This window comes from Grus americana, chromosome 3 (assembly GCF_028858705.1).
Source record: "Grus americana isolate bGruAme1 chromosome 3, bGruAme1.mat, whole genome shotgun sequence".
Classification (NCBI taxonomy): domain Eukaryota; kingdom Metazoa; phylum Chordata; class Aves; order Gruiformes; family Gruidae; genus Grus; species Grus americana.
Window position 1 is genome coordinate 77,182,576 of NC_072854.1, and position 27,857 is coordinate 77,210,432.

At 37.7% G+C, this 27,857-nt stretch overlaps 1 protein-coding gene across 4 annotated transcripts in view; it reads right to left on the bottom strand.

Moving 5' to 3' along the window:
• The window catches only part of PDE10A (phosphodiesterase 10A), a 383,571-nt gene that overhangs the window by 63,572 nt on the left and 292,142 nt on the right, over positions 1-27,857 (bottom strand). For 3 of the 4 annotated variants that reach the window (XM_054819188.1, XM_054819185.1, XM_054819186.1), the window contains 3 exons: positions 21,405-21,433; positions 8,951-9,071; positions 6,964-7,013 (listed from right to left, as the gene is read on the bottom strand). In XM_054819188.1, the coding sequence (XP_054675163.1) occupies positions 6,964-7,013; positions 8,951-9,071; positions 21,405-21,433 (200 nt within the window). The remainder of the gene's footprint in view (positions 1-6,963; positions 7,014-8,950; positions 9,072-21,404; positions 21,434-27,857) is intronic. The other variant, XM_054819187.1, reaches the window with a different exon arrangement.

Here is a 27,857-nt window from a genome sequence, read left to right on the forward strand (position 1 = left end):
GGCTGGATTTGAACTGCAAACATGTATTGCTCACCATTTCACAAACTGCTCGGCTGTTTCTTCTTTTTTTATAATAATCCTTATAAGTAAGCAAACACCAATCATAAACTGAGTTTTCTAAAATTTCTTTGCAGAAAAGAGGTCTGGATAAGAATCAGGTTTACTGATTAGAACAAGGGTTAAAGTACACACATGACAAGCATTCCATTAACAAACTGTTTTGGTGGTAAGGGTGACTGGATTCTGATCTAGTTTCTTCCACAGCAAATTTTGCTGATAAAACTGGCCCTAAAAATGCTTAATAGAAAATCAGTTAACATTCAATGGACATTAAATGAAAGCCTTAATACTAAAGCATTGCCATATGACTCAATGCTTGGAAAAAGAAGACATTAAAGAGACAAGGGAATTATCCAAGTTGATATTAAGTGAGCTTAATTCTTTTGCTGCTCACATCCTTTTCTGTTCAGTAACAGCACTAGATTTTTACTCTTGGTAAAGGACTTAACCTACATGTAAGACCACACAGCCTAATGGTAAAATTATTTGCAGATAGGTATAAAGGCTGTGCCTTAAAGCCAGTTTTATTGCAGGAATAAAACTCATTACAATAAGCAATGACGACTAAGAAAACCCAAACAAACAGAACTAATTTGGAAAGCGTCTACAGGCAAAACCCTTGGGTTTGTAAACTGGCTAAGTTGAAGTAGTAGCCCAACACTACCATGCCAAAATCTTAAAGAGCTATAGGCAAATACGTCATAGAATCCTGGGTTTAAACACAAGTGCAGCAATCCTACTACATGAAGCACACAGCAACAAAAGAAGAAAAAAACAACAGCAGCTACCTCCATTGTTTATAAAAACTTCATATTTCCTTCTTGATAACTGACAGACTACTTGACAGGAGATTTGAATTTTTAAACCACATAGTATGTGCAAATGTTGGATACTTGTGAAACGAAGATGATGCGCTTATATGCTGTAAAACAACTAGTAGTTGTGGGTTGTTGGGTTTTTTTGTTTTTCATCCTTCTGAATGGTATCAATTTCTAACTGCACTTATTTCCTGGAAACATTCCACTGAATTTACACAACTGAAAAACACCACAAGAGTTATACCAGTTCATTGATGCAGAAAACTTAGTTGACATACCTCTCTTCCATCCCTTCCATTTTAAGGCATGGTCAGCTAAGCATTTCTCTGAAAGATGTTTGTCCAGACAGCTCTCAAACACCTCCAGGGACGAGGATACCTGAGGTTTCACAAGTATCACACTGTATTGCTTCACTACAGCCACAACTGGGGAAGCTTTCCTAGTGTCAATTCAAGCCCGCTACTTCTTGCCCTACGCACCTACAATTAGTCTTTAGACCAAGCAATACCAGTTCTTTTGTCTCCTGACCATTCTCCCTGCTCTATCCTGCCCTTAATTCAGCTCCTCTAATTTTTTCTTAAAAGTGTGGTGCTTACCCCAGACATATTATTCCACCTAAGACCTTAGCAGTGGACAGAGGAATGCGAAAATTACTTTACACAAAGACGAGATTTCTGCTTCTGCTACATACAACAGTGTCTTTTTTGCTACAACAATGATATTGCCATCTCACATTTACCTTCAAATTCACTGCAAACCCTGAAATCTTTCTCAAAGTCATCAACTGCCCTGCACGGAGAGACGCAATCTAAGGAGAGCCCAGCACTTCTCCTCACTGAATTGTTGTCCAATTTTTTCAGTCCACTTTCCCAAGATCATTTTGAATTCTAACCCATCCCTACAAACACATCTGCAGTCCTCCCCAATTGCATGTAAAATGTGAATTTAATAAGCCTATATTCTTCCTTCACCCATGCATTAATGAATATACTGAGCAAAACCAGATCCAGGAGAAAACCTTAAGGATTTATGCATCATACTCTCCCATTCTGATAGTGAACCACAAACAACTTATCTCTGTCTAGTTTTCTACCCAGTTTTGCAGTCTACCTGTAGTATATTCATAATGACCGTATTCTACAAGTCCATTTACCTGAATATTAAATGAAACAGGACCAAAATTTCACTATCTTGACAGTTATTTATCTAATTTCTTTCAGTTTGATAATTTATTGACTCATAGTTAAACTTAGACACTATAAAGCATCAACAGCTTTCTGCCCTCTGCTGAGTATCACAATTCACTGGCAAATAAGGAAGCAACAGATTCCTTCTACTTCATAAATGAAAAAGAGTACAAGATGTTAGAATTGATTCAAGGATAAAGACCAAAATTTTCTGAATTCACTTTCAGCTAGAAGGGTTTCCTCTGGAAACACGTTTAAAAGACTCAAATTTCAGAGAAGATGCCCAGTCATTCAAAATGATGTACCTTAGCCTGGCACAAAAACCTGAGGCAGTCAAGCAAACAGTAGTTTTTCCCTTGGTTCTGAATAATTCAAATCACCCACCCCATAAATTCACTAGGTGGCACTGCACATTCAGCTGCAACACTCTGCATGACCAGAAATTCCAGAATACCTTAATAAGATACACCCTGAAGCACAGAGTATGTGCACATATTTGTGGCCTCACATAATTATTTCTTACAATAAAGCTATTGGAAACTTCTATCTGTTTGTCAATACAATTTGCAGTTTCAGGAACTAAGTAACACTCACAAGACCTAGTAAAAGCTACTTTTAAGTGTACGCCTGTTAAATTCTAAGTGATACATCTTTACGTAGGAATCACAATGTAATCATGAGGTGAATTAGTCACACGAATAAGGACTATAAACAAGAAGCATCTTAAGAATCAGATAATATATAAGAAACTCTGTAGCTGTGGTGAGCATTTTAGGAATATTACCTTGTAAAGATGTCAGCTTATGGACTTAAATCCATGCCCAGCTAGCACGGTACTTAGGCACATTGATTTACACACATACACAGCACCCAATACGAGGATTTCAGTAAATCCTTTAAGTCATATTTGAAGATGATATTCAATTAAGGTCATAACATGAGAATTATGAACTAATATATTCATCCCCATAAGGAATAAAACAGAAAATGGAAATAAAGTCAAGTCCTTTGCTGGAGAGTTTGAAACATTCTTGTTTGATTTTGAAGTGTTTCTGGTCTCCAATGTAAAGTATTTGCAAAATGGCTCTTACGTACCTTAAGAATAAATCATTGTATTTGCATAACTGCACTAACTCCTGGACAAAGACAGTTTCTTAGATATGGAGAAAGTCCAAGAACCAGAGGCGGTGTGGGCACAGGGCTGTTCGGATCACTTGACCCTGATGAGGAAGCTACATTTTTTCTAGCATCCAAGTATTTTGCAATGCATTCTACCATATGTATAGCATACGCAAAAGCAGAATCTGATACGCAGGGCAACTTTACGGGGAAGGAAGGAGTTGGCCTTGCGAGTGGTACTTACCTGCTCGGGGGCAATCATTCGAAAAGCAGAATCGTCCTGTCAGAACACCCTTACCAGGAGTGCAACGAGCATTAGTGCTCCCAAGTAATTTGAACAACCAGAAGGTCACTAAAATAACTGAACTGGCCACACTCATTCTTCTGGCACCAATTCTGAGTAATACTTGTGTAAAGAAATGCACTGTAACCTGCAATTGGTGTGGCATCTTCCATTTCAAGCACATTCACTCTAGTAAAGATCCTAAAGACATTCGACCTGACCTGTCAGCCAGAAATTACCTTGACCTTATGCTGTTATCCAACTTTAACATAAGTCAAGATATAGTATTGTATACTTCAACAGAGAGAAAGAAAATGAGGCCATAAATAATTACATATGGACAGGTATTTGTGCTGTTCAACTCCAAAGGAAGTTTTTCTAAAACAAGGTCCTCCTTTAAAGCCCAGAGTATCATCTATGTTTTGCAAAAAGAAAAGGATCAGATAATCTAGAGCTTTTCTTCACATTAAATAAATTTGCCTTTGGTTCTAAAATAATTTTAATGTAAGGGAAGTGCTGTCCATATTACAAATTGCACCAAAGAGAGATTTACAAGTAATTCTTAGTAACCCACAAAAAAAAGTAAAATTGCAATGATATGGCAATTCTCTCAATATTAAGAAATAATAGCACACAGTATGCAATAATCATTTTCTGGTTTTCATTGTGTAAATATCTAGAATTTCTGTAAAAGGAAGTTATCTTCTATTCTAATTAGAAACTCACTATTTAATCTAGGCTAAAAGCGGTTATGAAAATCTCATATTGCAAAAATGATCCTTAGCTGAGATTAACACGTGTCAAGATTCTCAAAGGCACAAGTACAACTATACGTATTTACAGCAGGAGCTGCAATGACATACTGTTAATGCTTTTGCTTCATTTTTTATCTTAATTTCCCTTACAGAATATAGTCAGAACATATCACTAAACATTACAAAACCATTTGGGAAAAAGTAGATATCTACTTATTAACAGGATTCCTCCATTCTTACACAATCCTCTCCCAGTACCTAATTCTCAAAAAGACATATACACACTCCGGAAAAGCTGGATTCAGGCACAAACTATTTCTTTGAAAGCACGGTGGAAATAACTGTTACATCAGGTCTAGTTCTGAAACAAGAGGGTGCTGACTGGATACATACAAGCAGATTTATGTATATTTCTCAAGCTAACAAAAAAAAAACCCAAAACACAAAACCAAATGCTAAATTTGAAAAAAAAAAAAAAAAGTTTTGCTGAATTTGCAAAACTTAAGTCACAAACCAAGCATCAAAAAAACCTGAGCCATGAAAAAAATAGAAGCCATTCTTCAACATGTGGCCATAGGTGTTTAAAGACTACTTTGTCTGGGCTAATGATAGGTGTTTTTATCATTTTTAGAACTTCAGCTTAAAGAATTCACTCCTTTCTGCCATTTATGCTATGCAGAATCTTTTTGTTCCCATTTAAAAAAAGATATTTAATAGAAGTAGATAAAAATACATTGCTACTATTTGCTGGACAATGGTTAGTCTCACTTGGACACATCCCTTAAATTAAATATTCAAGAGATAAAGATGTGCAAATTAATTTTCAAAGATAATTTCTTACAAAAAGTAGGCTAATGCATTACCATTTAGTTACAAGACTACCTACGAACATGGGTCTGGCCGAAAGCCCATTAACGTGAATGGAAAATCTCACACTAACTTCAAAGGACTTGGGATCAGTCCCTGTAACAAGTGCATGAAGAACATTCCGTTTTGGGAGATGCAGCTCCATAGCAGTGGTTATTAAATTCAATATGTGCTTTTAGTGGTTGGAACTTTTTTCAGAAAAGAGTTATACTGAGAAGCAAATAAATTCAACTGCCTAATTGGCTATTAAATAAAATAAATAAATAAATAAATAAAGCAGAAAGTCACAAAGTGCCCAGGCCCTCAAGGTATCAGAAGACCGTGAGGAACCCCCTATTATGCCACACTAATCTAATAGGAGAAACCTCACCTTAATAAGAATTCTCTAGGTCTCAAGCTGTAAAGTTAATTTTGCTGTAATCTTTTACAAAGCATTTCGAGAGTTGACCATGCTCAGCTGGCACGCAGTTACTACCACTGAAGCTGGCCAGCGCTGGGCACTCAGAACGGATGGCTGCACTTCCGGCAGGAGGAAGCTCTTCAGTGACCGTCTGCATCATCCCCTGCCCATGACAGTGGATGCTGTCACCTACTAATGAGAGCCGAAGATTGCATTCACAAAGGGTCAACAATATGTTATTTAAATTACACCCCTCAGTGAAAGGGGTGTATTTACATACTTACAGAACTCATTCAGAGCAGTCCCAATTTCTGAATAATAAAATGGGTTATCTTTATTGTACAAAATAATCCTTAAAAAAAAAAAAAAAAAACACCAAAACAAAACCCATTTCGATTTCTTTTAGGAAATTTCTGTATGGGCCTTCTTCCACATCCTTCAAATTAGACACTATCTTTTTGAATAAGTAAAAAATATTCTCAGGCAAGGCTCACATCACCTGCAGGTTTGTACATCTTCAATCCTGTTTCCATTATTTCAAAAATGTCATTCTTTCCCTTTTTCTGAATGCAATTATTTCACAAAGAGCAAAGGAAATTGGCTAACAGACTATACAAAAATAAACTATTAAAACTGACTGTGTAAAGTTAGGAAACAAAAACAATGAGAAAAATATTTTCCTCTCTAGTCATTTTTCAGTAAGAAGAGTTTAATTTGTTTCTTGAACCAATGAAAGACATACATTTTCTGAGAAATTGTGGGTTTTAAGTTGATGGAAATGACTTAAGTATAAACTGCATTTCCTTCTTCATAGCCATTCGAATTAACTACAAAATCTTGCATAAGAGTAACTATACAAATTCATCTGGATAGAAAAAAAAAAAAAATTTAATGTGTCGAAATGCCAAATAACAAACCAGCAAATATTGGACTCACTGTTATTCAAATTATTACACCAGAAACTAATTTCAGTCATAAATTTTAAATGTACAATTTATTTTATGCTAACTGAAATCTACATTTGAAATTTACATTCTCTCACTATCACATTGCAGCTGGCAGTTAAGAGAAGACCCAATAACATTAAAAAAAAAATCAAAGAGATAACTGGATGAAAAGAACAGGCTATGCTGAGAGTAAATCCAAGTTAAGTTTTCTGTTTGTTAAAGGCAATTAATAATGGAGCTAAATTTCAAGTTAAGTTGCTACAGTCAGAGAAACAGCAGCACTACTGCCAAATCTTTTAAAAAAATTAAAAGGCCAAGGCCCTAAACACAGGAAACATTTTTTCATTACCACTATGTTCAATAAACTTCTATTTTACAGAAATAAAGATAACGTAAAGCTAATATTCAGCACTCAAGTAATATTTCCTGCTAAATGACGTACAAAATAAAATCAAAACATCATTGTCAAATTGGAAAATGCACTTGTAACCGTACAGAAAAGCAGCATCTTAATCCAGTATACTTACATTATTGCATTCTCCCAGGAAATATAGTGCAAATCCATCAGCTTTCGTAGCTGCCAAAGCAATAATAAGAGAAATAATTGTACTCACAGGGGAAAATCGAACTTACACAAGGTCTCTGGGGTGAAACCACAGATTCAATTCCACTTCGGACAAACATCTAAAATTCTAGAAGTGAAGGTTTATTGCTGTGTCCCTTGAAACTTCCCAGACTCTAAAAAGTTAGAGGTACGAGATAATTCTTGTTTTCCCCATTGTCATTTACTACACTCTAAAAGATAATTAGAAACAACCTCTTTATACATCTTATTTTTATTCCACAGCCTAATGTCTGTAAATTCAAATTAATTCATATGACAGTACAGAAGTAACATAAGAACATGTATTTACTATATAATCAGCCAGATTACATAATTTCCATGAGTAAAATAAATACCATTTGTAGATGGTAAGCTATATTTGTTCTTGCCTTAAGACAGAAAATTATGGGAAAATAAAATGTTGTAAACATTGCCATAAAAATGTGTTTCAGAGCAAACTGTTTCTATTTTCTGCACCTGCCCCATATCAAAACCACTGACACACACCAGAAAGTTTATACTTGTCAGATTTCCACCAGATTCAGATTGTTGTATGCACAGGGTAAAGTCAAGTTCCTTAAACTCTCAAAAGTTTAAAGTCAACCAACCATCATAACTCATTGATAAAATGAAAACTCTCACAATCAGAAGAGGATATAGCCATCAATGGTTTTTACCCTGCTTTACACAACAGACTTTGATACTTTGAGCATGCGTGTCTGTGTTTCCAACAGTTAATAAACATTCTAAGCAGTAAATGCACACATCCGATACCTTGTTTTCATGAATGAACCCAGGAAGCCATTTAGTACATTTCAAGGGAGTGATTATACTTGTGCGTGATCAAATCAATTTGCTTTCTACGTTTCTTTTACAAAAGGAAAAAAATCTCCCTGTGTAGTTATTTGCTTATTGTCAACTGTGTCACACCAGTGAGAGTTCAGGGCATAGTAATTTGCATACAGATTTTAAATCCTTCGGCTGTAGTATGTAAGCACATTGAGTTATGAGGCAAATGAGCAATGTAAAGAAAATATAAAAAAAGGCAAAACTCATCTGCTTTACAAAAGAAAAAAAAAATTGTAAAAGATGAACAGGCCCTGTCTCCTATAGCTTCTTGCTTGCTGTGTATTAACAAAATCCAGTCTGATTTGCTGTGAGCTGGACATCAATATCCAAATAACCACTTAAGCAAAATCAGTAAACAGAAGTGGTCCTTTTAAAACATCATATATATAAACCAGAACTATTACTCACCATTACAAAATGATGAAGTAGCAAGGTTGGTAAAACCTTTCTAAAGAGTTGACTGAACAAAGCTACTGATTCTTCCTATTGAAGTCTGAGTACATCCACTCTAGCTAAAAAGAAGCCGAATTACACTTTTATTGGGAATTTTTTTGGTTTTATTTTCTAACTTTTACTCATGTATAGTATTTTCTTACCACAATAGGTATCTGATGCATCAGATAGGAAAAAAAATGGTTATATAACTGAACCTAAGTTGAGATCACACAACAGATATGCCCTCTTTCAGTAACGTCTCAGTGTCACTTCAAGGAGTTCAAGTATGCAGTGATGTTACTGATAGATTTTTTTTTATTTTTTTTTTTACTTTCCATATTGACATTGCAACACCATCATAACCAGAACAGTCTATTCTTTAGTTCATTTAACAGGGGATTCTAATTTTGCAATTGGAAACATATCTTGCTCCAAAGATGGAATTCACTAAGTGCAGTCAGGGATTCACTGAGGGACAGCAGGTGAAGTAAGTTTGTACTGAGACAACATCCAAAGAAAACACTTTTTATCCCTCAATACCTGTCTTTGCTAATTAAACTACATAACAAATGTGCTACACATCAGAGCTAAATAAGAGCTCAGCAACATCTGATTCTCTTTCTTACCTATTTTAATGATGCTGCTCAGTTCATACAGCAGTAGCTGGTTATCTCCTCCTGTATCCAGACGCTGTTCTATGTAGCTGTTCAACTCGTACACTACACCTTGCATATTTGTATCCTGGTACTATGGAAGCAAAGGCGAGAAGAACATTTTAGAATAACTCAGATGTATTTTGTAGGTTTTAAACATAGAAATTCATTAAAAATAATATGTTGAGATTTCAATACTGAGTCAATCATGACTGTCCTAATCCAGCTGCCTGAAGAACTGTGTCACTGCTGAGCAAGAGGGACAGCACTCTGCTCTCTGCTCCATTAGACATTTGTTCACAGTGTACCGAGACACCACTGAGCAACTAGTAATCACCTAAACCTGGCCAAGGTCGCATGACAACGTCTCAAGAAGAAACGGAGAGATGCAACAATTAGAAAGTAAGTAACCTTCAACTCCTTCCTTTTAAGCTCCTACTCCATCACAAAAGGAGGCAACTAGCTACCTTTGCCAGAATCTTCCACCTCAAATTCATGGGAGAAAAAATGACAGAACTTGCCAAGCACCAGAGCTTTGAGGTGGCAGCTCAAGGAGCTCAGCCTTTCAAACACAGCAACAATTAACACCAACAGAAGGAAGGACAGAAATCACATGAATCAAAATCACGCTAGCCACTGTGGCTTAATAAGCATTTGTTTCAACTGAAGACAGCAGAGAAAACCAGAAAGAAATTGAAAATTGATTGGGATATTTAGATGGGAGCAGTGGAGTCCTGGTTGCTGATATGATGAAACAACACGACATGCTAAAACTTCATAGGAAAGGAGATGCAGCCTCCCTTCAGGGGCTGCATTTGGTTATCCAGTTCCCGAGTCCTGAAACCAAATCCTGAAGGGCTGATAAAACCGGCAGTAAATGTGCATGTGTAGCACGACAGCATCACGAACAATAATTTCTCAGAAAGCAATACTTGGCAGTAAGTAAGGATCCATTACTCTGCCCAAAACTGGTAATGTGGTATCTCAAAAAATAATATGCTCAATTACTTATTGAATTCAGTGACGCAGTAAATTATGTTGCTTAAACTAAAAATGAAGCTGGTGATATTTAGATGAATTAATGTTGCTTGAAAGACTAAGACTTATTCTCCTGATCATTCATACTTTTGAGCCAAATATAATATAGACCAGACTAATGTAAACAGTGCTATGGAAAATGCCACAAAAGTTCGGAACACCACAGTCTACCCACCACTCCCATGTTTATGTGCATGTATGTAATTCTGCTTCATGTCTCTCTAGATCTTCCCTGTAACTTTGGATGAACCTGCACAAGCGACTCTTACTGAGGGATTAAGCATGTAATTTATACAATATATTCCATGATATAACTTTTATTCCCACTATTACTTTCATGTGTTTCTATGTAAAACACACTATGTTGTGAATATAGAGCATATGGCCATAGATATTTAGGATACATTTGGCTTCCTCATCTCAAAAAACCCCTCAAAAAACAACCAAAAAACTCCACCAACAAAAAACCCAAATGCTTGCTGGATAATATCAATTCCCGATTCCTTTAAATTAAGCAGATCTTAATCTTGACTTTAAAATGGCTCCTGAGAACATACAATCTTTGCCATGACCCCTACTTAACACATGGTGCTGTATTAGTCATAGAATCATACAATTATTTTGGTTGGAAAAGACCTTTAAGATCATCAAGTCCAAATGTTAACCTAGCACTGCCAAGTCCACCACTACACCATGTCCTTAAGCACCACATGTACACGTCTTTTAAATACCTCCAGGGACGGTGACTCAACCACTTCCCTGGGCAGCCTGTTCCAGTGCTTGACAACCCTTTGGAAAAAGAAATTTTTCCTGACATCCAATCTAAACCTCCCTTGGTGCAACTTGAGGCCATTTCCACTTGTCCTATCACCTGTTACTTGGGAGAAGAGACCAACACCCACCTGGCTACACCCTCCTTTCAGGTAGTTGTAGCAAGTGATAAGGTCTCCCCTCAGCCTCCTTTTCTCCAGGCTAAACAAACTCGGTTCCCTCTGTTACTCCAGGTGGACATATTAGAACATTTGAGACCTTGAGTGTCCAAAATGTCCTCAATGTATAACAAACATAACACTTTAATAATTCTTTCTATAAATTGATGTGATGGTTATAAATTTTGACAGTGGGGTAAGGTCACACTGCATACATGCATTTACTGCTTGGGTAAGTTTTGAGTTTACAATACAGCATTCCATTACCATTATTAGCACCGTATGGCAGCTGGCAAGCTTCCATTGACTGTCCTCTGTTTTGTCCCACGTTTACTATTGTATGATTCTTCAAAGGGAGAAAACTATAACGTAGTTTCATGAAAGTGAAATTTTTATACTTACAATATAGCCATAAGTAGCCATATAACAGGAAAATGGTGAATAAGAGTCCGTATTATTCATACCTGATAACGTCTGCAAAATTATGCGTAGCCACGTATCCTAAAGCAACAATAGCCAATCAAGCACACATGGACAAAGCCTTTATCATGTGGAAAAATGCCTTCTCAGAACTTGGAAATGAATACATAGCCCTTCACCTGTGATGCACAGTCAGGATTTAGATCAAATCTTCAAAGGTTAAAGCTAATACATTAAGAGAACACATCATCAAAATGAGCCCACTGGCATAACAGCCGTGGCAGAATAATAAGTTTCCCCATAATCAAGCAGCAGTTCCACGTGCATAGTAATTACATAATAAGCTGTATGCCCTTTATCCTCACCTCTGCAACATATGCTTGCAAACATTTTGTAAGCAGGGCAAATCCTTGCATGCATCCTTGTTACTAAAAAGATGGTAGCCGCGTAATACATACTGTTGTAACATGACAGATTTCTATAACTGACAATCTGTGGATCCACAACTGGCCAGATGAACAGAATTTATCCACGTTCACGGCTAAGTAATTCTATGACTTAGATCAACTACCAGCAAAGAATTACTCCATCATGCTGCAAAATGGTTTTATTTTTATTACAGTGGAATGAAAGAGGTTTATTTATTTGGTTGTAGGCATTTTAGACTGGATAACCACAATTATGTTTGGCTGAAAAGCCACAATATATTCTTTATGAAACTATGTATTTAAATACTGAATAAGTCATCAGGAAACCTTGGTATGAGCACTATCCAATGCGGTTGCTAACACAGACCTGCACATATCTGGTGTAAAGCTTACTTTAGGGAAGTAATTCCTCAAAAAAATTCAACACACTGGGTGGAAAAAGAGTATTTATTTGTCATCAGATATGGCGTAAGTACTATTTCTTAATTTGTTATGGTGGTTCCGTTTGCAATTTAAACATTATTAATATTCAACTCCATTCATTCATTCTTCCCACTGGTGATTCCTTCTATTTGGGATTCAGTGTCTACAAGTATTTTGGTGTATTTACTGCAAAATTCTGAATTCCAGTGACATTACATTAAAATAATTTGAGTGGACTAAAAACTGGTTTAGCACTATCATACCAGCATCCTATTTCTGGTAGCTGGATATATTATAATAATTAAGAGGAGAAATCCCATTATAAATATTCATATTCAAATTTATAAATATGAAAGGTTTTTGCAGAATTTATATAAAAATATTTCTATGCTTATTTGTATTTAGAATATTGGGGTGCAACAGAGGACAGCAACCCATGACAGGTGATTTAACAGTGCTGTGACTTAGTTCTAAACAAAGAGGCAGAGAATCACAAACATTTTATTCCATGAAAGAAGACACCGAAATATCATAGAGTGAGATGAATTTTAAGCATTCATTGTGAACAATTAAGACATACAAAAAAATATTCAAGGACACAGTTTAATATCTAAAGGAAATTTTATGTATGGCAAACTGAAATGAAGATTAATTTTCATGCTTTCATGCTTATAGGGTAGCTGTGCCAGGGGCAGTTTACGCTCCTGTAAAAATGAAAAAGCCCTTCTGCTGCAACAAAAAGCCTTCATTAATACAGCACAGGGTCAATAAGTGCAAACATAATTCAGAAGCTGATCTGCTTTCTCTTAACTTCCTAAAATGTCTTCTGAGTAGCAATGAGAGAGTAAGTTCCTATGTTATACTTACTCCCTACTACAGAACTTTCTCCAAAGCAACAATTGCCTGATTCTGCAACAGAAGCATGTCTTTTTACAAACTTCCTGGTGTATGGCATTGTTCCAGGCTAAGAGGAGGTAAAACAAATGAACAGTCAAATTCCATGTAACGTGGAGAAGGATGGCCAAATGTACTTTGGGGATGCAGAATTTCACTGGATGAGGAAAGAGGAGAAAATCTGTGAAAACCACAAAATGATGGGGGAAGCGGCCACATCCAGAGAGATTCCTATTGATGTTGCTTATTTTTCATCTGTAATTTGGGCATCTTAGGCTGCTTTTAGAGGATGTCAGGGAGAACCACAAGACAGAGCTCTTTGTCAACTGATGCAGGCGGCCTCCAGCGGACCGCAGGGCTGTGAGGGCAGGAGGAGTATCGCCTTCCAGGAGGTGGCTGTAAAGTCCTGTTTCCTTACAGGCTCAATGGGGAAGGACAGCATAGGTGTTTTGCCCAGGAAATGGGAGAAGGTGCTGACCTGTCGTATCAGTCTGCCTTGGAAACCGACTTCTGGGAAAGCAGGGACCAATTCTTCTAGCAAGCATCAATCATTTTCTTAAAATTTTTCAAGGCTCCTTACCCACCCTTTCACGTATTATCAGACTGAAATGTAGAGAGGCCCTGGGAAAGCAGTATGGATCCTTGCAATCAGTGCTTCAGGTCCAGCCCCTGGTGCCATCCCAGGCTTCGGCTATTTTGTTTGCTACGTGAGAGCAGCTGGGAGGTGAGGGACACTGCCTGACTCCCACCATTATGCAGGCTGGCTGGACAGAGCGTGCAACGAGGACATCAGCAGGGCTGAGTGAGCTAATGTTATACATGTTGTGTCCCAGTGCCACCCTATCCATTTGCAAGGCACTCATGTCAGAGGGGCCACACCATGGGTAGGTATAGGCTATCCTGTCCCAGGGCACTTGAAACTGAGGCCATAAATGTCATCTGAGACATGTAAGCAGGGCAGGGGTGGGGGGGGGAAGCAAAAAAAAAAAAGCTTCAAAAAAGTTTTGTGAGATCAAAATGACATTCTTTAAAAAAAAAAAAAAAAATTCAAACCCAGTTGCTCAGGTAAGAAGCAATTCCTGGACCAGGACTAGGATCCATTGGGGCAAACAGAGGCTCTTGTAAGGAGCCTCAGTTGTTGAAGGCTACAAAATCACTAAGAATAAAGGATGTACATAGGCCAAGGAGATTGTATATAGACATGGGAGTTCAAAACGCCTACTCTATCTTTGGTTACATCAGGTAATATTTCAGATAACCAGCTAATACTTCATCAGACAACCTAAATTAACCTGTTAATGACAGCATCAAGACTTGCAGATGCTGAATCCAAGTGCTTCTGCACAGCACTTCATACAAAACAATGTCCTTAGGTAGGGGCTGGATTTCACCATAAACATCTAAGTCATGAGATCTGAAATGTGACAACAACCTGTACCCAAACTTCTTCAGTCTTCTCTTTAAAACTGACAGCTACTCTCTTCTCTATGAAGTATACTACAGAACATAAGCAACTGCTAAACCCAAAATGACAAAAATCTCCTGATAAACTTCCAGCCAACACAAGTTTTCTTTCCTATAAAACTATAGTCTCAGCAACAAGAGTCATCAAGGAAAAAATGTAAAGAGGAACTAAAAAACCACTTCAAATCAAAAGAAAAAGTGCGTGCGTTTGCAGTCTTAATGATCTGAACATTTGCTTGACATTCAATTGAGTTGTCAGTCTAAACCTGTTTCATGCTAGGTATGCTCATACTGGACCAGAAGCGTAAAGAGACTGGTCTTAACATAGCTAAGTTCTCAACGCCATTGATACCTGCTTTACAAAAAAAGAATTCCCAACAGCAACACTTTTGTACTTCTTAAAAACAAACATTGCAGTCACAAAAATAAATAAGCAAACTAAATTGTTTGATGTCTTTTGTTGAAACACATCAGCTTTCCCTTCCTGTCAGATAACATTATGAAAATCCCAGATCCACAGTTACTACTCTGATTTGAGAGACTCGCTCTATATCATTTTCTGGTTGCCTCCATAACTTATTTTCTGGGAAGATCATCAATACTCAATTACTGCATCTTTTTTAAAGAAATACTGTATTTTCTTTAAGAACTTTGGGTCCATTACTTTATTTGCCTATGTAATAAGCAAATTTTTACACGGAAGTATATTCTTGCCGCTTTCCTTTTTTTTCTTTCCCCATTCCCCGAAAGAAATGCATAACTAGAGAGGAACATATTAGTAACCAAATCCAGCCCTTGCAGGCAAAGGCAGCCTTGTAAGAGATGTCTTGTTTAAAAGTACCTAGAACATTCATTCCATGTGTCATCACACTTTACCGTAATGAGTATTCAAACAACTAATTTAAAAACAAAAAAGGCCAGACCTGTGAGTATCACAATAGTCACCTACTTCTTTAAATGCAAGAAATTATTGGATTTTAATTATAGTAATGTTATTGCATTTCTGATGACCAATGTGTGAAAAGAAAGAAATGCTTGTAGAAAAAAAGCCAAAACATTTAATTAAACCAACTAATAAAATTGGGAAAAGGACACAAACTTTTACTGAGGTCGGTTTTATGTGTACATAAGTTAGGTTGTGTACATGTTTGATATGTAAGTTTACGTGTGCCGCTACCTTCTGTAGACCTGGTACTTTCACTGGCTGCGATATTTTGCCTTGTTTAGCTGCACTGATGGCTAGTTCACATCTTGCACGGAAACTAGTGTTTCACATTTTTGGGCACAGATAACTAAGAGATAACTGTGTCCTAATAACAGTGAAAACATGTCTAAACTTCACATGTGAGAACCAAAAATATGGTTCTGGACTTAATTAAAAAACAAGCAAACAACACACCACCACCACCACCACCACCCCCCCCCCCCCCAAAAAAAAAAAGTACTAACAAAACAATACCCGCCAAACCCAACACACAAAAAAACCTACAGAAAGGGAGTAAAACTGCTTGCTTGCTTCAAGGTGGAAATGCTGAGCCAAAGGATATCAAACCCTCAGATTGAAAAATAAAAGCAGAGAGAACATGGTAAGCAAGCTTACAGTGCAGAGCCGGCTTTCAGAGGAGCAGGGAGCTTGGAGAGGAAGCTCAGAAAATTCTCTGCCTCAAAAAATCAGAAGAGGTAACTGGGGCTGGCTGGAGTAACCGGCTTTGTTTCAACTTGGACACTAGAAAGCAAGAAGCTATAAAGAGCAGACTTAGCTGAGGTGAGTAATTTTAATGCTTGCATATAGCCTCAGAGAAAACTGCTTCTACACGCATTTGTCTGACGTCTATTCTTCTTGTTTTGACTGGAGAGGACATGGGTTAGAACTTGCTCGGTAAATAAAGTTTAGCATTCCGGTACCATACACAGGTATTTATGAATTGTTTGTTCGCACATCAAACACTGTTCACGACAAAAGCAAAGAAGGGAAAACATGAGATGACATTTGGCAGGACGGGCCCTATTATGTCAAAAGATGCAAGCCAGCCCCCACTCTGCACAGAAAGGGTTCACTAATTTTGAAGGCATGCGTTTCCCAATCTGTTTACGTAGCTGATTTCCAAGCCTTGGAGAGATGGTGAACACCTTTCCTAGGAGAAGCTTCTTGCCAAATAGCTCCCATTCACTGGCATCCAATTCTAATCTTTCCATCAGCTCCTTCCTTGTTATCAAATGGTATCTCTGAAATAAATTGCTTCACTAGTAATAGGAAAAATACATAATAAAAACAAAGGCTTAGCTTACAAGAAAAGAACATTATGATTATATAGAAGTAACCATATAAGCTGTTAACTGTAAGGCTCATAAAACTGCATGAATCTCTCAATTATATCACCTCTCCAGATTATATAATAAAACAGCATAATGAGCTTCGTTTTAACTTGACAAGGCTGAATACTGCTCCTCTTTTTTAAAAAGCTTTTTATAAAATCACATTGCCTCCTAATAGTTGACTTGCAAGTACTCTAAAGACATCATGTACAAAATTAAAAATAAACTTCCTCATTTTCCTACCACTGTTGCTTATCACTCCTGCAGTATCCACAAGATTTTCTTTATAAAGAAATCAGCTTATACAAGCATCGTCTTCTCGTGACAATGGGTGCAATGCCATTTGCACCACTTCTAAAGGCTGAATATATATGTTTGTTCTAGTTTCCCCAACTTTTTGATTAATTCCTCACAGTCTTCAGTTCTGGGAGTGCGCAAAAACATTTAAATCCCATCTTTAACAGGAAATACTACAAAGATTAAGCTTTCTTTGCCAACGTGTCATTAAAAGGCCAAACTTTTATTATCAGTTGCACGGTGAAGATACATGCGATTACTGCAACTATTTACTGAAAACACACTTGCTAATTCTGTAACTGTCAGTGACATACTGTGCTGGGTGCTAGCTGGTGCCAAGGCAGCTGCCAAAAGCTCCAAGTCCAAAAAGAGGAAAGCAGAGGATTAAAGTATTATTCCTGTTTCCAAGAATAAAGTACTGTAAATGAGCTAGTCACTTGCTAGGTAATAATTTTCTGGTGTTTATACGGTAAACTTCTGCAAAGTGAATTGCTGTTGGCATCACCAGAGTTTACAAAGCAAAGGTAGTTGCCAAAATGCAGCTTCACTGGAAGTATTGTTCAAGTAAACATGGAATGGAAAGTCATTAAGCAAAATGAACAACAGCTAATTTTGCCGTGATCGTATCAGGAACATTAAGTATTTTTGTTTAAACTTCAGAATCTGAGGTACAAAAGAGCACACAGTGATCATGGGAAAGTTAGCAGCACATGGAACAAAATCCTGGCTATAGTTCATGTAGGAATGGGGTTATTTTTGCCAACTGAAAAGAATAACATGTCTCCAATGCACACGGTTTTCACTAATACTGTCAAAGAAATATATCTTTAGTCTAGATGTACATGAAAACATATGCACTTAGTGCTCAAACTCACACTCCTCTATTTTCATTTCTTCTGCAGATAAAGCAGCAAAAACAAAGTCTAAAATTGAGCTTAAGTTTTCTTCATCAAAGTAGCTCAATAGCTGGTTTTCTTTCTGAAATCCCTCTGCCCAGAAAACCGCTTCTGTAGCTAGGATGGATGGGATCAGCCAACGCACATCTGCACAATAAGTAAGCAGAAGAAACTCAGCATTTCCAAGGATGTTCCCAATACTGCATCATGTGAAAAGGAGATTCTGTCCCCAGTTACATATATTTCATAAATACTGGAATCTAGCATGTAGAAAAAAGTTCACAGGTTCACTGTTTGCTCACAGATGCTCATAAGATATTTTGTAACCAGAGTTGTTCTTATGCCAAAAGCAGTCTACAGGAATTGGGAAATCTGTTGGGTTTTTTCCCCCCACCCATCAGCTACTACGTCAGGCCAGTCTAGGAGATCTTTACATATAACTTCTGAACACCAAAATATTGATAAAATTGCCATTAGTAGACCGGATTTTAAAATAATCAATTTTGAAATGTTTCTTTTCTATTCTACAAATCTCAAAATTTAAAATATGTGGAAGGTTTCTCCTACACTCTCAGTGTTTCAAAAACATGCAACGTAACCCTGATAGCCAAGATTGCTTCTTTATTTTCATTTTTCTACTAAGCTGCTAAAAATGGCAAAAGATTAAAAATGCAGTTCCTAGACAACAGCATTTTTCAGAACTTCCTCAGTTTTCAAAATGTGAAACTGCAATACAAACCCTTGCAAATACTGAAATTTCCTTCCAATAATTCAAGAAGTTTTTGGTTTGGTTTTCTCCCCCCGCCCCCCTCCCCCCGTAATCTGGACACCATTCATCCCACTGCATTTTGCTGATAAAAAAAAAAAAGAAAAAAGGCAAATGAAATACAGCTTCAGTATTTAGAGCCCCTAGAGCAGTCCTATAATCTCGCATGCTTATAAAGAAAAAAGGTGAGGATTTTTTCAGGGAGACAGGGATTAAATAAATTTAACAAAAAATATCCTCCCCAATTTAATTCTGTTGTCCTGTGTAAGCACAACAGAAAAGGAGACTATTGAAGCAACTGACATCACAGCATATGACTATGAACGTTTTGGCGGTTTAACTCTGCCCAACATTGAAAGATAGGGGAAAAAAAAAATCCAGCAATGAAAACCACATTTTTTTCAGCATGCCAGTTGGTAATTTAATTCTGCAATAAATTTCCTTTCACTAACCTTTATTTTTGCTTCCTATGATATAAGCTGCTTCTTGCAGACATTTTCAGGAATTAAACATGTAACACTTAATGACTTTAAAACTCATAATTCTTCAGTCAGCATGAACATGTCTTTTTGTCTGAAAAAGATTACTCACATACAGAACTTTCTTAATTTAAATTCTAATTTATGTTCAGATTTTAATTAAACTGGCAGCTGAGGAGCTGCTGCTGAAGAAAGAGGATGAATTACAATGGTCTACATTGTTGTATATGGCATTATTCAAAAATACTATAAACTAACAAACACGTTCATTTGTAGTATGGTGCATTACTGAGTGCCCTCAAGTATTGTACTTCAAAAAAAAAAAAAAAAGTAATGTAACACGGTATACACACCAAGTGCACAATGATTGATAGCTAAAAAAAACAAAGGGAGAAAACATTTACTTAAGAATATCTGAAGTATCATCTGCACCACACTGACCCCAGGACTTGAAGTGACATCCTGTCCATCTTCAGGAAAAAGTCACTATATATGGCTTTGAGGGGCTGAGATGGCTGGATCAGCGTATCCAAGACACAGAGGGGGGGACTGGCAGGGCAGACTCAGGGGGGTTTCAGGGTTCCAGAGCTTGCTTCTTTTGCCTTAAATAGCTCAAATGTGGTAACCTAGATATGTTTTGTAACTCCATTTTACAGAGTTTTAGGTAAAACGTGAATCCATTTACCATATTCAAAGACAATTAAAAGGAACTTTCTTCCACAGAAATAATTACGGCTTCTGAGATTTTTAGGCAGGTTTTTTTGAAATAAAGTTGTTTTGAAATTTCAGTTATTTTGAAATAAAAATATATACAGATACACTAATAACAATAACCTTTGGTTGCACTGATAGGTATTTACTCAACTGCCACAGCTATTGAATACTAAGGGACGACCAGAAATGTGTTATAAATTAATAAGTTACTAAAACATACTAATTTTTGCTTAAATTCTCAATACCCTTATACATCCACAGCGCATCACGTATATGGAGAACTTCTGCCTGAATAAATTCATTTTAGCCATCATTTAATCTCTTCTTTGTAGTCTCATAAGAGGTGAACTTCAGTTCCCCCTCGTGCCAGCGCTCTGCTCCCAGGGTTACCAAACTGAGGTTTCCACTACCAGCCCATTTCCACTCCTTCCATATCAGAGTATTTTCCAAAGGACTTCTACTGACAGCAAGACCACCCAGCCAGCTTTTGCAGTCTTTCAATCAGCCTTATTTTTAATACATGTCTGATGCTATCATGCTTTTCCTGGGAACATGAAATAATTTATGCAAGACATTCAAGAAGAGGAGCAAAACAGGACTATGATTCCACCTCATAAAGCTGTAAGTGGCTCCCTCATCTTACATGAAATAACATTTGGGTTCTTCAAGTTGACTGGGCACATCCGAGGGCAACAGATTGTCCTGTCCTGATCTTTTGTCACTCCCAGCAAAGGCACTAGTATCTAACAGATCCCCCTAAATCATCCTCAACTATGGACTGACATTCTGCAGGACACAGTGTCAATCAGGTGTTAGGCTGGAGTTTAGAATTTATTACTGAAGATATTTTTAAGATTTTACATTACATTTCATACAGTACACTGCAAAATATTTCAAATTAAAGAATTTAGCTCATCTGTACCACAGCACATCTCAAAGGGAGTTATTGGATAGAGCATAGTCCTTCCCTTGTTTCCTCTTATGCTTGCCATCTCTTGAGGCAGTAGCACTGATTAAATAGTCTGCTGTTATGCCTAAGCTCAAAGTCCCATGATTTTCCTGGTTTCCGTGAAGTACCTTTTTCAAATTGGATCACAAAAATAGCACTGTGAGAACTCTAAATTTGTTAATGCAAAACATTCTTTAATTTATTTACAGCCAATCAAGCGTTCTTAATATTTATTTTCTTTATTAACTGTTCTCCAGTCAGTCAGTACACCAATTTGTTTTTTTCTCTGGAGATCCGCTATGTCCAAGGAATAGAGTCAAATCGTGATCAGAGACAGCACAAAAATCATCTCAGTTGAACAGTGGGCCTCAGAGACTACACTTCTTTTAAGAGGGGACAGAGAGGAGCACTTACCCTGCTGACTTCTTTAGGAGTCGATTCATCTAAGAGGAAACAAAACAAACAATTAGGCGCTTGGGGAAGTTTCTGGACTGAATGAAGAACAAGACACCACACTTCAAACAATTTTTGCACCTTTGTACAAAACTTTTCTAACATGGTTCAGTAAAGTAAGTGAAATATCCTGAGACTGGTGTGCATTTACAGTCTTTTAAACTTCTAAATCTAAAAATGAATTAAAATTTGGATAAAGTATTCAAGAGTTCTGTCCTGATTTAATAAGAATACAAAATTTCCTACATTTCATAAGTCAATTCACAGACCAACTAAGCCAATAAGTCCTGCATCATTCTCCTACATTTATATTCCAATTCAGTAAGGCAACTGTTAGTATTGCACAGTCTGAGAAGTAAAGGCCCTTTGATACCAAATATATGCCACCAACATCTGGCATAACACGTTAAAAGCACATAGATCACAAGGTTTTGTATTATATATATAGACACACACACTCTCTCTATAATGTTTTGTCCTTTCAAATGCAAGCAGACTCATATATTTTTGGTAATTTTAATATGCAAAAATACACACCGGTACAATACAGAAGCACTAGCTAAAACATTGAGTAGTATTTCTGGAAAATAAAGGGAAAGCAGTTATACAGCATGAATACATCTGCCACAGGAAGAGTTTCCAACTTCCAGTTCAAATATAATCTTGAAAGCAGCTGAAACACACCCTTACAAGCCTCCAGGTGGTTAGCTGTTTCTGAAAACATGAAAGGAACTATTTGTAACCTTTTATTTCATACTAGGAATCAAATTACTATGCTTTGGAAAATAATTTTAAGTCACCAAATAGATTTAATTTCACAGAAACAGATCATATGTTTATATTTGTGGCCCTTAATTTACACATATTTTGATATATCTCTATTGAGTGGATTTTCTGATATCTCTTTCAGACACAGACATAGCATCACCTAGGCTGCTTAACAGCAGACACACTATATTTCCTCTAAAATCATCCCCAGGTGAAGAAGGCATCTGAAGGTGCCCCTTGAGAAGGGCACATTTACAAGTATCTCAATGTTATCACCAGCAAAGGCTCTTCCTATCTTGCCATTTAAGATGAACTTTTTAACAATAAAGCTAGAAAAAAAAGCACTGTCTAAAAAAAAAAAAAAAAAAATTATTCAAGACTCAATTTCCAATGAAAGAACTCTCAGTAATCATACTGATTTCTCGTCAAAATTGAGTGATACCAAGTAAAATAACATATTTCACAACTGTAAGTGAATATTAGTCTTCTCTTACCACCAATTGAATGATATACCAGTAATTTACACATGCAGAACATGGAGACAAACTTAGTTGAGCTGTTTAAGGGAGTTCTGGTTTTTGCAATGTGATGCGTAACATGCATTCAGCAATGTTCAGTGATCATAGAATCTTCCTTGACTGGACAAATCTACATACCAGTTACAAGAACAGCCAAAGTTAGACTCAAAACCCATCCCCCCTACTACCTTATTTCTAACAGTGAGCAATAGAAAATATGAACAAAAGAAAACCAAGTGGTGACATCACGACACTTTCCCTGGAGTATACTCTATTTTCAGTAACCAATGGATCACAAATTTCTTGAATCAGTTGTGATATCTTTCTGTTTAAAAGACTAGGACGAGGTTTTCTTCCTCACACTTGCAGGGGAGTAGGAGGGCTGTTAGATTTTGGTCGATTGGTTGGTTTTTAAACCTGAGACATCATTCTTCAGCATTCACAACATTCTGAGTTCCACAGTTTAAATACATATTATGAGAAAAACTGTATTTTATTTTGAATCTGCACATTATGAATTTTATCTGACAACCTCTATTCGTCTTATCTATGGAGCCTGTGATTCTACAAAACTCTCAAACCAGCCCTTCTCTGCTTCTCACCCCATGAAAACCTTTCCTGGCTTGAGAAGTCTGGTCTGGTCTGCTGCTGGTGCCAAGCAAGCCCCTCGGCACTGCTGGCGGCTCTCACCGCTCCTACCTCCTCTGTCCCTCTGCACCCTCCCGGGCTGAGGACTCCAGAACTACAGGCAATACTGCAGCTCAGGAAAACACAACAGTGACTTACAGAATGACACAGGGATGATTTCAGGGTCTGCTCTCTGTTTGAAAGGAGTAACTCCTAACATTTTACCTATTTCTTGATGGTTGCTAAACATTAGGTTGATATTTTCAAATATTTGTATTCTGTAATAGCAACGTCTCTCTCCAGAGCGCTAACAATTAATTAAGAGCCCACTACTGTATATGTGAAATTAGAAACATCTTCCTCCATGTAAAGTCACCAGCATTTATCAGTATTAACTTTGTCAGCTGTTTTATCTCTCAGTTACTCAGTACTTTTAGCACCCTGAATAACTTCATATCCTTAAAAAACCCCCAAACCTTCATTTTTTCAAATTACCTTCAACCCTGCATCCTCTTACCCAAATCATGTACGTATATGCTGAAAAGCATGGGTAAATCATACTAGTGATCTCCCTCTGCTGGAACAAATTAATTTTTTATACTAATATACTAGTAATGTAACTAGCATAAATGACATCACAATCCTATGGCTTTCACATCATTGCGAGACATAACTGCCACTGCAGTTTCCAATGACAGACAGAGGATAGCTTAAATGCACCAGATCTAAAGCTTACCACACAGCATAAAAGTCTACATAATCTCCTATTTGGTCCACCATAAAAAAAAAAAGAAATTCAATGCTCCAATATCAGAAAGACCAATTAATGACTTCCTATTCTCAGAGATCCTTGGCAATGCAATTTCATAATCTGAGCGAGATGTTACAAATGCCATCAACCCAACATGAAACTTCCCACACATATATATAATACGATGCTTTAATTCGTATAACATGAGATACACAGGTGTCATTCCTGCCTTGCGATTCATTGTTAATTCCTTTATTCATAATAAAGGAATCATTCTTTTATTAAGACAATGTATAAAGGTAACATATGAAGCTGCCATTCAGCTCTGGGTCCATTTTGCCAGGTACAAGATGTGAAAATGGACAGATAGGCATTAAATCAAAAGCTTTTGATTTCTTTCTGTGAAGAAATTAAAAGAAATATGCTAACAGATCAAGAAGGAAAAAATAACACCTATGGTACTCAATAAACATAAGTTTCATGGAAGAATTATTAGAGATAATACTTTTTCAGAATAAAAAGATATAGTCAATATGCCTTCCCCCCCCCCCCCAGAAGAAAGATAAACAAAGCGTTTGGGAAGCTTGTTATTAGAACCCCACAGATAAGATTTGAAATTCAGTTATTATGAACAAATTAGCCAAAATATAGGATTAGTTAATATATGAAAGTAATAGGGGGCTGATGAAGAATACCCTCAATTTGCATAGTCCTGTTTATTTAAAAGCTATGAATTCTCTTTGTTTAAAACGTACACACACCCCAATCTCTTGTTTGGAAATCAAGTTCCATCCCTATAAAATATGAAGCTTTTAAAGAAACAGATTAACCATTAAAATAAATTCAGAGACATTAAGGACATCAATAAATAGCAGCTTGCTATAGAGTTAAATCTCACAGAAAAATTCTGTGCTTGGATATAAAAGTCCCCATATATTATGACATATTGTGTGGAAAAACAGCCAGACAAGGGAAATTGCCTTATTAGTGTCTGCACTGAGGGAAATAAACACCCTGGGAGAAAGCAAGTGTTTGTGAAAGAGATCATACAAATGCTCCAGCCACTAGAAACTTTTCACTTGGGGTTCTTTTTCTTTAGACATCAATTACAATCAACCATGATACATGAATAAGTGTCACCTTCTCAATCTCGTTTGTTGGTGGTATTGCTGTTCACAGACTTTAGGAGGATCTTGTTAATTTTTTGTGATACTTGACATAATTATTAACAGAGTAGTACAAGAAATGTGTATGATTTAGTTTTGGCACTCTGAATATGCCAACGTTGTTCTTAACAGTTTCAAAAATAAAGTGATGAACTCTTGAAAAAAAAAATTAACTATACCCACATAAACTTGGCTGTACTGCTCAGTCGAGGCTGTTGCAAGGTGTATTTTTAACACCATGATTCTCTAGGTGGCCTGATGCACCGTGAGGCAGGTAGTCAGAAGCAGAGTGATGGGAGCAGCTCAGAAGAGCACACAATCCAAGCAAGAGGTAATTTTGTCCTCCAGAAGCAGTAGGCACGCATCAGTAATCTAGCAAACACCCTGGTTTAGCTGATGCTATAAACTCCTTTATGGTGATGTCTTGTTAACTTGAGCATGAACACACACTAATACTACAACTGGAAAAAACAGAAAACTGGGGAACAGAACTAAATTTCAAGGGCTTCCCCACCTCCGTACACCAAGTTTGCAGATCAAACCCCTTGCACCAGCAATAATGTTGTTCTACCCCACAGTGAGCTGGTTCAGCCCACTAAACGTGCAGAAAACGATTCACTTTCCTAACTTTCAAAACAAAGTAACCATCCTAGACTTTCTCCCTGCTTTTATGCTGTTCTTTGTTCTGCATAGTTAAATACTACTGCTGGTCCACCATCGTTGTTGATGACAGCAAACAAATGCTTAGGATTAATTCTGTTTATGAGATTCCCAGATAGCTGTACAGTCACATTTTCCCAAAGAATGTTTTCCCACACAGCAGATGTCAGATTGACCTAATAATTTTTCTTTTCAGAATTTGCTTTAGGCTCCTTTTCCTTCAGCTAATAAGACACAAGTTGTTTAGAATGCAATTAGACCAGCATAAATATCTTTCATACTGTTTTTTTTTTTCCCTTGAGAAGTGTCATACACCCACACGTCAATAGAAATTCCACATCAATAAGTGTAGATTGGTTAAAGACTGATCTCGCCACCACGAAATAAAGCTTACCGAGTTTAATTTATTTCTGTGGAAGAATGGCATCAGATGAGTTGGTCAGTCTATTTTAATTGCAATTTGCATCCTTGTTTGAGAAACTCTGCATCCTTATTTTAGATACTATGCATCTGGCAGCTCATGCCTCCACTGAATCTGTAAGATCTTTCAAAGACACCTGTTTTGGGTTTGCATGGCAAGGTTTTGGTAGCGGGGGGGCTACAGGGGTGGCTTCTGTGAGAAGCTGCTAGAAGCTCCCCCTGTGTCTGACAGAGCCAATGCCAGCCGGCTCTAAGACGGGCCCGCTGCTGGCCAAGGCCAAGCCAATCAGCGCCTCTGTGATAACATATTTAAGAAGGAAAAAAAAAACACTTACAGAGAGAGAGCTTTTGCAGCCGGAGAGAGGAGTGAGAAGATGTAAGAAACTCTGCAGACACCAAGGTCAGTGCAGATGGAGGGGGAGGAGGAGCTCCAGGCGCCAGAGCAGAGATCCCCCTGCAGCCCGTGGTGAAGACCATGGTGAAGCAGGCTGTCCCCTGCAGCCCAGGGAGGAAGGATGAGGGGGTGTAGAGATTCCACCTGCAGCCCGTGGAGGACCCCATGCTGGAGCAGGTGGAGGCACCTGAAGGAGGCTGTGGCCTGTGGGAAGCCCACGCTGGAGCAAGTTCCTGGCCGGACCGGTGGACCCGTGAAGAGGGGAGCCCACGCCAGGGCAGGTTTGCTGGCAGGACTTGTGACCCCGTGGGGGACCCCACGCTGGAGCAGTTTGCTCCTGAAGGTCTGCACCCCGTGAGAGGGACTCCATGCTGGAGCAGGGGAACGATGAGAGGAGTCCTCCCCCTGAGGATGAAGAAGCGGCAGAAACACCGTGTGATGAACTGACCGTAACCCCCACTCCCCGTCCCCCTGTGCCGCTGAGGGGGGGAAGGTTGAAGCCGGGAGTGAGGCTGAGCCCGGGAAGACGGGAGGGGTGGGGGGAGGTGTTTTAAGACTTGATTTTATTTCTCATTCCTCTACTCTGTTTTGCTTAGTAATAAATCAGATGAATTCCCTCTCTAAGTTCGGTCTGTTTTGCTCGTGACGATAATTAGTGAGTGATCTCTCCCTGTCCTTATCTCGCCCCACAAGCACTTCGTTATGCCTTTTCTCCCCTGTTTGGTGAATGAGGGGAGTGAGAGAGCGGCTCTGGTGGGCACCTGGCCTCCAGCCAGGGTCAACCCACCACAACACCTTAGCTGATGATGAGTTTCCTAAAGCAATAACTATCTCACATATGTAACAGAAATGCTAAAGCCGTCATTCAAAAATGTTCTTGCTTCTTAATACTCTCACTGAAAGCACCTGAACAGCTCTCCTGACATTCAACTGTCTGGATTTATTTCACAATTCAGAAGCACTTGTAATGTTAATTGATAGAAAATTAACTAGACACAGACTTAGACATTGAAAGGGAATATTCATTAGTATTGATCCCTGGTGGCAAACTAGGTTTCTTTCCTTGAAGCAGGACAAAACATGAATTCTAGCTTTTTTACATCAACAGTA